At 30.9% G+C, this 10,637-nt stretch overlaps 1 protein-coding gene across 2 annotated transcripts; it reads left to right on the top strand.

Annotated features, from left to right (window-relative positions):
• Positions 1 to 824: 824 nt before the first annotated feature.
• LOC100164091 (Golgi integral membrane protein 4) lies at positions 825 to 6,512 on the top strand. Of its 2 annotated transcripts, none has more exons than XM_001950441.4 (11): positions 825 to 1,060; positions 1,150 to 1,337; positions 1,411 to 1,589; positions 3,277 to 3,399; positions 3,480 to 3,611; positions 3,668 to 3,745; positions 3,817 to 3,864; positions 3,955 to 4,056; positions 4,492 to 4,583; positions 4,648 to 4,727; positions 5,412 to 6,512. In XM_001950441.4, exons 2-11 carry the CDS (start codon positions 1,169 to 1,171, stop codon positions 5,471 to 5,473), a joined length of 1,065 nt encoding a protein of 354 aa, XP_001950476.2. In that variant the 5' UTR covers positions 825 to 1,060; positions 1,150 to 1,168; the 3' UTR covers positions 5,474 to 6,512. The 2 variants fall into 2 exon arrangements, with proteins under 2 accessions (XP_001950476.2, XP_008187206.1); XM_008188984.2 differs by having other exon boundaries at positions 4,648 to 4,739.
• The last annotated feature ends 4,125 nt before the right edge of the window (positions 6,513 to 10,637 follow it).

The raw sequence follows: 10,637 nt of genomic DNA, 5'->3' as shown, positions 1-10,637 counted from the left end.
GAGTCTCCCTAGTCCATATAGAGACCTATAGCCGCTATAGGGGTTGAAAACGGAGCTAAAAACCCTCTCGAGACCCAAGGAACTATTGATATAATTATTATATTGTAAACGGTTCTGTAGTTTTTGAGTTTACAGTGGACAAAGAAAAAAATAAAAATTTAATTTATATACAGCTATGTTACACGGGCAGCATATCTGCCAGCTACAGCCTACAACCTATGTAGAACCGTGGTTGAGTGGTTAATGTCCAATACGGTGCAAGCCACCTTAAGCAAGCCACCCTACTCTGGTACTCTATATTACTCTACGGTGCAAGCACAGGATCCACGATTTAAGATAGTACCATATAACATATATTTTAAATTCTTAACCACGATTATAAAGAAATTCTTTCTTTATAATCGTGCTCTTAACACTGTCTATCTTAAATCGTGCAATAGAGTAATATGAGGTAATCTGGTAATGTAAGGGTAAGGCTCTATAATATATAATCTATAGTATCTATTATAGTGCCCTTAGTAAGTGCCCTTTGTTCTGTGGTAAGGGTAGAGTACAATGGCGAATCTAGGAATTAATTTTGGGAGGAGCATGGGGGAGGGAAAGTACAAAAAGTTCCAAAATTGGCTAAACACTGTAAATCAAAGGAAAACTACGGCGATTGGGGAGGGCAAATGTCCCTTTGCCCTCCCCTGGATCCGCCACTAGTAGAGTATTAGGTTGTTACGGTATCGTGACAAGGAGCGCTATCTCGTTACAAGTTTTTGAGATTTTTTTCATGAACATTCGCGTCTGGCTAATCAAATTTTCGACATTCGCGTTCGACCGTTTGACGACGTATTGATAAAAACAAAAAAAAAATCATAATATTATTCGACAATATTCGTCATTTGTTCGTCAGTTTGTCTTGAAAAACAAACATTTGTTTTATTAGTTTAAACATTTTTTATTTGCAAGTAGTGCGTACAGGTGCAGCCTTGGAGATGGATCACAGATGATGACAATATTGTATACGAAATATTTATTGACGATTCTGATTATATTACCTTTATAAACACTGAAGGTAAGATGATCGAGAGATGAGAATGATCAATTTTAATAATATTGACGTTGTTTTATTCTCGCAACAAGACTATAATTTTCGTTTTCCAGGTACAAATTGTCTTAAAAAATGGTGGCCAGAGGAGGAAAAACGAGATTAATTGGTTTCATTTGCATGGTTTTTGTTTTTTCTGCCGTGCTGTATGTGTTTCATGAAACGCAAGTGGAATTAGATGGCGTCCGTAATTCGGCATCCTCTTGCACACATCAGCTAGAGTCGTTATCGTCTCAATTACAAGGTACCGTATCAGCAGCTGTGTTGACTGCAGAAAGCCAATTTGTTAACCAGTTACGTATACAATAATTTCACAGTTATCGTTGAACATAAGCTTAAATTGGAGAGGTCATTGGAAGAAGAAAAACATGAACATCTAAAAACCAAGGAGGACCTTAATGCAGTCATTCAAGATGAGAAACAGTTGCGTGATAAACAAAATGTTGACTCTATGAATCGATATAGCGAGATAGAACGAAATCATGAAGTATTACAGGTAGAATATATTTTTGTAACATGTTTAGAAATTACGAACAGTACTTTCAGTAGGGTTCAGGTTTGATTACAAGTAGAAATTCGCTAGACTAAACCGGTGTGAAAAATAATGCACCGGGATGTTTGGACCATATCATTTACATGGTTCATTATCCCGGTGCGGGATAATATGGGATAATTTTAAACCTGTTTAGTCTGGCGAATTTCTACTAAGATTTATATTAATAACTTGTGTTATGTTTATTAATTATTTTGATTAAGAAGAATGTACATTGTACTTATTAGGTACTTGTAATAGATACTTATTAGGTACTCATAAAAAAAAAAAAAAACAATATTATTAGTTGTTAAGTATCAAACTAGTTTTATTATTATAACAATGATCAGTTACTATACTTACCATATTAACATTTTAACTGTATTCTTATGGATAAGTACCTCCTACATAGTTGCTAATCAATAGGTACCTACTATTTTTTTTTTTTTATTAATTATTTATAGATTAGTGATTATAGATTAGGTATACTAATAATTTATATTATCGTGTGAACCATAATTCCACAGGGACACGGAATATAGTAGCGTGTTTATCTTAGTTCTGAGGGGAAGGGGACAAATTTCAAATCCATTGGGGTAATGATGTTCAACCCCTCCCATTATTTTATATTGTAATAATATACAGTGATGGTGAAAATCCCAAGGGTGACCGGTCCACCAATCTCTCTCCCCCCCCTCCCCCGTTTCGTAGAATGGTGTGAATAGTTAGATATACATGGCATAAAATTATTTTAAATATTTTCAAAATTTAATTGTGAAAAGAAAAATATGATATCAGGTATTGCGGAATGAGTAAAAAAAAATAATATGTCCATAAATAGCCCCAAAAGTATTAAGATTTTTTAAAATTAATTTTGTGTCTAAAAATAGTAATATAATATATATTATCTAGTTGGTGAACATTTCAAGCCTCTATAGATATTTATTTTAAATCCTTGATTTGCAACAAAAGAAAACAAAATTAAAAACTGGTATTATGTAAATATTCCATTTTTCTTATTGTATTTTAATTTTACTTGATTATTTTTATAAAGTACTGGGAATTTTCTTATTTTAACCCCAACTAGATCCAATTTGATACCTGAATCCTTAAAGTTGAAGATAGACATGTTTTTGCTTTACAAATTGTCTTCAGTCATATAAATATACTTCACAACTGTGAGCTTATATTAATTTACCTATGATAAATGATTTTGAATTTTATTTTTTGAACTAAGAAAAAATTAATTATAGAAATTAGATTGTTTGAGTATTAGCCCAATAAAAATTAAGATGTTATATTATTTTAAATATTCAATTTTTTTTTTTTAGGTTATGCATATTACTTCTAATAAATTAAATAATAATGTCCAACTTATAAATCTATTAAACTTTAAATTACTATAATTTCTTGATAAAGGTCAAATAAAAATTTCTGAAAATATTGTTTTTGTGTTAAAAACTATGTTGGTCATAAATAAACATACAATTATTATATATTATTATCTTAATTTATACTATATTGTAAAAGTTGTACCAAATGTAACTTAATGTAATATTTAAAAATATGAATTATCTTTAATAGCATAATGTACACACATTTTTTTTTATATATGCATACGTGTATCTAATTTATTTTATATCATTTAAAGGAAGAAGATAAAAATTTAAGAGAAGAATTGGAAAAATTGAAATTAAAATACTTGGAAGAAGAAAAGAAAAACAAACAACTTACTCAAGAATTGAATGATGCACAAAACAAAATACAAAATTTAGTAAATATAACTATATAAAACTATATAAACTTTGTAAATATAATAAATTATAATTTTTTAATTGTCTTTTTATTTTAAAGATTGAAAAAGTTAAATTAGAAAGTGGAAAAGAAAACTTAGAAAATGACCAAAATAATAACTTACAAAAATCAAATGAATTATCAGATATAAAATTTATTCAGAAATCAAATGATATTATGAATGTTACAAAAGTATGTTATTGTATCATAATTAATCATTAAACTATTAATTAACTTAATTTGTCTAGTTAAAAAGTGGTTCAGTAACTCCAGCCATTAATCCACAAGCAATCGACGGAGCTACTGCTAAGAGTTCAACTCCAATGGTATGGGACCATACAATTATTTATGTATAGATAGTATCATTAATTTAACCACTTTTTGTTTTTTATTTTAGCAAAGTTCTAAAGTGAATTCTACAATCAAATCATTACCTATTGAAAATGTAATTAGTTTAAATAATTTAAAACTGTGTTTGGTTTTTACATTTTATTGTTATAAATAATATATTAAATATTGTTTAAATATTTCATAGGATGGAGCGAATCCAATTAATCAGCCTATTATTATAGACATCAGCTCTGATAAAGTACCCAATAATGCTTTGGTCCCACAAAATGATACTAGTTTAACACAAGTAAGTCACCAAAAAAACTGCTTTTGGATTTACAATTCTAATGTTAAATTCAAAAATAATATATTATAGAAACCATTATCTTGCTTGTAGATTCAACTTGATTTAATGTATTTTTTTTGAAAAATTAAGTGAAGGTATTATACAGAATCTAATCTAATTTATCTCCAATTTTCAATATTTAAGTTTCAAATTATATCATTATTTTTTTTAATTACCAATTTAAGAATTTTGTGTAACAATATTTTAATAAAATTTGATCTTTATCTAAAAGTAAATTAATACATACAAAAAAAAAAAACTAAAAAATATTAAGCACAAATTATGTAGTATACCATAGTGACCATATATTGGTATAATGATTGTATCCTTAACATTGTTTGTAAACGTTTGATTATAATTAGTTTAATTAATTGGAGTGTATGTTGTTTGTGTTAGGAATCTCAAGTTGGTGGAAATGAGTCCATGAAAGCTATGCCTGCTCCACCTCAAGAGGAGACTGTTAAGAAAGATTCATTAAATAAGTATAGGTAATTCCAAGCAAAACAATTTTTATATTATTAATTTTATAAATTAAATGAAATTAAATTTCAGTAATGAAGAAGACAAAATATCAAAGCAAAAAAATAATTCCTATAAATATGAATATGAACAAGAACGTTTCAAAGAAGATGGTGAGATAGACAGTATGCTATGTTTTGTTTATTAAATAATAAAATAAGAATAGGAACAATGTGTGATTTTTCAACAAATTTGATGCATTTGTTTGCATCAGATACATTAAATGATATTGTATTTAATTTTTAACATTCTGTATAAGATATTGATAAAAGAAAGTGATAAACTGTAACGAGCACGCTATGTATCATCTATATTTAAATGACCGAAGGAGATTACCGAGTTTAATATGTGTGGTCGCGTCAATGTGTTATTTTTCCAGTGGCCCATTACAGATCCATCTCCCACCTGCATAAAAATTGATAAACTTTCTATTGCTAATATAAGTGCATATTTTAGACTGTTTATAAGTGAGTTATAAGAATTTTTTTCAATGTGATTTTAAGTTTATATTTTTAAATGACAAATGTTACTCGTCAAATCGAGGAAAATCACATAATTTAGTAATTGATCACAATAATATATTGTACCCATTCTAAAAAATAACATTTTTATTTTAAAAATAAAAGTATGCTTAAATTACAAATTTTGATAAAAACTACTATTTTTATATTAAAAATTAATATTTACTTAGGCTATTGAGTATATCAAGATGTTTGATGAATTATAATCATAGAATTTTAGTGTTTAATATAAAATATCTACCTATTTAATTACGTATAAAATTATTTTTTTTGTAGATGATGAAGACATGAATGATTTTGATACAAGAGAAGATGCAAATCAACATGCAAATAAATAAATGTATTTATAATTACAATTTAAGGTACCTTTATCATAAAGTTAAATATTTAAATTATGATAGCTATTAATTGTATTTTTCTTTTTTTAATTTAACGTGATAATCACTGATCTTATTTTTATAAAATCTAAATTAATATGCAGTTTATAAGTAATTGTTTATTAATTTTTTTTTTATTGAATCTAACATATATTCTAAATACTAAAATAAGAAATGAATGTATCATTGTGTCATACTTAATGTTATTCAACCAGCTCAAATTATAAAATTAATTTATGGTTGAAACTTAAAATAGTAGTATTAGTTTATTGTGAAGTGGTTTGATCTATAATTTTTCAAAATAGTTTTATACTTTCATATATTTTTTCTTATTTGGATGTAAATAAATACTATAAAATAAAATGTCTATAATAATATATAGCAAATAAAGTTGTGTCAATGTATCATATTAAATGTTAATTTAAACCTTACAAAATATTTGAAATAGTTTTTAAGTATTAATTATGTTATATACTGCTTTTCAAAAAAGAATATACCGCTTTTGCACATGTCAAATGATTTGTTTGGTGCGCTTAGAACCATGTGATCACGCTAACAATGGGCAATTGGTGGGGGATGCGCGCCACCAGACATAAATTGTTCGCTGACCGGTACGTTCTCTTTTGAAACAGTGTATAGTCCAGATTCTAAATTAAAGTGTTCTATAAAATGTCTGTAAAAATTTTATAGGAATACAATGGTCGTATATAATTTATTAGTAAGCACTTCAGAAATTGTAATCTTTTATAATATTATAATAATTATTACTATTATTTATTGACTAACCTTAATATAATATTTTGATGTGTGGCATAATATTACTTGATTAAGATTTAAGAACATAATAATAATATAATACCACTTTAAAATGTTATTTATTAACGCTATATGAGCTCAAAATAGAAGGAATAATCTATTACATTTATTCTGTGACAAGAATATTCATGCTGTTAAAGTACCCATAATTATTTAAGCAAATATTATAAATAATAGTAATAATTTTGTTGTATACTGATGTGTTATCAAACGATCTAATATGTTTGTCTGCCAGGTAATTAATGAGTTCATGGTAATTAATTATTTATTTAAAATGGTACGATAATGACGTGTCCAGTAGAACATGCAATTTACATATATTATTATTATTATGTTATATACAATTTTAAATAATATACCTATTATTAATTGCTTTTATATTATCTAACACACAGCTACTTGATGAGCAACGACGAGCCTCCATTATGCGACACATGCAGAGTCCCCCTAACGGTAAAACACATCATCACTGAATGCTATAAATACAAATCTTTTAATAGCACTTGCATAGAAGTTATCCTCAGTCGTGAGATGGGACATTTAACTATGCTATATTTATTTACTTAGGTAGGTACTGAAAATTATAAATTCTTGGCCAATAAGAATAGAATTATTAATATTTTTATTATTATAGTAAATATATAGGTAACTACCTCAGTTCATTTTCGTAAGTTCACGCGATCAAAACTTCAATATATTTCATAGCGATTTGTAATTTAACAAAAACACTGTTGGTTAACTAAATGTTGCGAGCGTGGTCAGTGAGGAACATTATTCTGTTGAAATTGGATAGTTGGCGGCGAGCGGCTAGTGTGCAAAGACTACGACAACGACGAAGTGCTGAAGACGAGACCGTAAGACATTACGACAACGACGCTGACCAAAAACACTGAGCGAGTTAAGACAGCCATATACTTGAGAAATCAGCCAGAGGCGTAAGACTAGGCCGGCGGGATTACCGTTGGACGAAAACCGGAGAGAATCGGCGGACCGCACCGTGGCGATCCTGATACTCTTCGGCTGTTTTCGTCCTGGAACCTAGACATTGCCTCGTCTGCGTCTTCTGTCGCGCCGTGCCGAGGAATTGAGAACCGGAGGACTCCGCTGTTTTCGTCCTGGTAAGCCGAGGAGTCACGCACCACCGTGGAACGGTTTTCGTGGGTCCGCTGGCGATTCTGATGTCCGTGTTAGGTTAGCCGGGTGCTCGCCGGATCCGCCAGCCGATGGTCTCGAGTGTTGAAAAACGCGCGCGAGCTCGTGACGCTGTCGACCTCCGCTTGTCTTTCCGCGGATTTGACCTGCAAAGAACGTATAGAGTGTGAATTATCGCCCGGATACAATGTGCTCTTTCACGTACCTCTCCTCCGTTTTGCCGCCGTCTCGTCTGGCGTTCCTCGGCGGAGATGCAGGGACGGGATTCTGCTGGCCGTTATTCCCATCGGTGGCGGCAGCAGCAGAACAGGCGTTCGGCCTGTTTTATGCCTTCCCACGCCATGGACACGTAGCTGCGCCACGTGCGTCCACGACGCGGATGTACGCTAGTCTGCCCCTCGACCACCGGAACAATAGACACTGTGCAGTTCAGACATCCGGTTTTCCCTCTTTTCGCTGACGCTCTGTCGTATCCCGGTGCAGTCCGCTTCTTCGTTTCCATTCTTCACATGTCGCCGAGGTCCAGAAGTGCAGCAGCCCGTCCACGCTGCGGTTCGGACTGTCCGCAAGACTGCACTTCCGAAATCTCCTCGTCTTGGCCGATGCCGGCCGCGCTGACCATCGACACAACGTATACGTCGACTATAGTCGCCCAAATCAGCTCCATCGAACTCCTTCTCTCCGTCGTCCATGACTTCGGTTTCGTAATCTGTAGAGTAAAGGAGTTCAATTTTGTCCATGAGAGCTGTTGCTACGTCCATCACGGAAACGTTGAAATAGTCCCTGAAGATCTCGTCATCGTACTCTCGTTGCATGATGATGTGGAAAACTGTACGTGCTTGCTACTCGAAAATGCAAAATGTTATGAACGCAAAACTAGAAAATCGTCATAGGCTGTCGTCGAAAAATACAAATATTTCCCACAGGACGGCAGTGCCGATATTTGTTATTATTCTGGCCAGCGAGAACCTACGCACACGATATGTTCTGATCGGTTGACGTTAAGATTTCGTTTATTTTTTCAAATCCATTATTATTGATACCTGTATAGTGTATATTATAGGTACCTATATACGCGTATAAGTAAAATAAAATATTATATTATAATATTTTACGAGTAATCGTATTTCGGTTTGTATTTGGGTGTACTGCAGCGCTCATCAAAGCATATTGTATCTACTTTACGAAACTCAACGTCCAACCTCAATTAAATATTTATAATTGTATGTGGGAAATGGGTTTGGCGTCTTATTCATTATGAATGGAGGTCTACGGATGGCGACGCAAAATTTGTATGTTTAAAGGGGTCGTACATCAGACCCAGCTGCATCGACCACCGCTCCCTTTCATTGACCAGAGTTTTAAATTGTTTGTTGTGTCAAAATTGTCTTCTGGTAAGAGACACAAGTGCACAAAACGCGGCGTCCCGGAAAAGTCGAAAGCTTAGAATTTTTAGACCAAACCAAAATTACATCAACATTATGATGTAATTTTTTTTTATTTTAAAACTATTTAATTTTCCTATCAACACTCCAACATACGCAATTGAACTAGAAATACACTAATTATTTTTATTAAAATAAAAAAAGTAGAAAAATGTTGGCAGAAATTAAAATGTTTAAATATGATGTTGGTCGGTCGCTTCACCCAGGGACACATTGTATATTATTTAATATTAGGTACCTGTTATTATAATAAATATAATATACTTATAGACATTAGGTACAGACGTACAGTGCCGTACCCAGGATTTTAGAACTGTTAGTCTGTCTTACTTACGAGAGGCCACTGTGTAGAAACTTCAACCAACTAGGTATTACAAAGTCACCCAATGCGCTCGCGATATATCTTAGGTATTAGTTATTTACATCACATTTTGTAATTTTTAACATTTAATATAACTATATTACACGAGTCATAACATATTTTTAAGTAAATTGTAAAATTGACTTACAAGCTTTAGTATCAATGCTATATTACTATATTTAATTAATTGTTATTTTTATTTGTTGAATTAAAAAATTTACCTGACATAATTAAATCATTAAAAATAATTAAACATATTTATTATTTTATTTTTATAGGTATATTTGCATTATATTTATTTTATTTTAGTTTTCAATGACTGATTTCATTTTCACAAGAAATATAGAAGGTGGTTCTAAATATTAATACAATACAAAAGTCAAAAATAATACATTTATAAAATTTATATTTTTTAATACCTATATGAAAACAATAGTAAAGAACTAGAACATTACAATAATTTTCTGCGCTTTTTCATTAATGCAAATGTATACTTATTATGTTATCAAAATCAATGGTTTGAGCTATGTTGCTTTCTATGCTCAATATGGCCAAATTTGAAAGCCCGTCTTCAGTCATAGTTGAGAGAAGGTATGTTTTGACTAGTTTTAGACGGCTAAAATTACTTTCTGCAGTTGCACTGTTGACTGGAAGTGTATAAAATATTTTATACAAAGTATATAAATTTGGATACAAAGAAACCATGTCTCGTGAATCGTGATATCATGAACTTCAATACTTCATTTAATTTTAAAGGTCCAGTTACTCCAGTTTCAATAGTTTTGTCATACACTTGTTGGTAAACTAGATATAATGAACGGTATTCTACTTCTATATCAATTTCATCTATGTCAACTTCATAAAATCTAATATAATATATATTTAACATATTTTTACACTTGTGTTTTTCGAATTTAAGTACATTATAAGTAGATAAGTTTAAGCACGATTTCGTACGCGCTATTTTACTTCAATACTCAGTCTTCACGGCTGTATATACCTATCCCTACATTGTAATAGCTGATCTTCAATATTTTGATAGGAGGACATGTAAATTGTAAAATTTTAATTTGAATTAATGAAATATACATATTATCGTTTTTAAACAATAATGATTATAATAAATAATAATTAATAGTTGGTAGTATTATTCTTACTAACTGAATTTTTCATTTATATGATACTCGTAGTTACATAACAAATTGTCGATAGAAAATTGATAGGGGGGCGCGTACCCCTCCTCTAAATCCGCCACAACATAATTTTTTCTAATAAAAAAATGTTTATATAGTTGGCCATTTCGAGAGGCCACATTTAACTGGGAAAAAAACTGTGGGTCAGCTGACCTCCT

This window comes from Acyrthosiphon pisum, chromosome A1, assembly GCF_005508785.2.
Source record: "Acyrthosiphon pisum isolate AL4f chromosome A1, pea_aphid_22Mar2018_4r6ur, whole genome shotgun sequence".
NCBI lineage: Eukaryota > Metazoa > Arthropoda > Insecta > Hemiptera > Aphididae > Acyrthosiphon > Acyrthosiphon pisum.
Note: the sequence above shows the minus strand (reverse complement) of the source record. Positions and strands in the feature narration are given on the sequence as shown.

Coding starts and splice junctions, on each gene's coding strand:
- LOC100164091 (XM_008188984.2), top strand. CDS start 1,169: ATGGTGGCCAGAGGAGGAAAAACGAGATTAATTGGTTTCATTTGCATG. Junction 4,057..4,491: donor ATGATACTAGTTTAACACAA/GTAAGTCACCAA, acceptor TGTTTGTGTTAG/GAATCTCAAGTTGGTGGAAA. Junction 4,740..5,411: donor AGAAGATGGTGAGATAGACA/GTATGCTATGTT, acceptor TTTTTTTTGTAG/ATGATGAAGACATGAATGAT.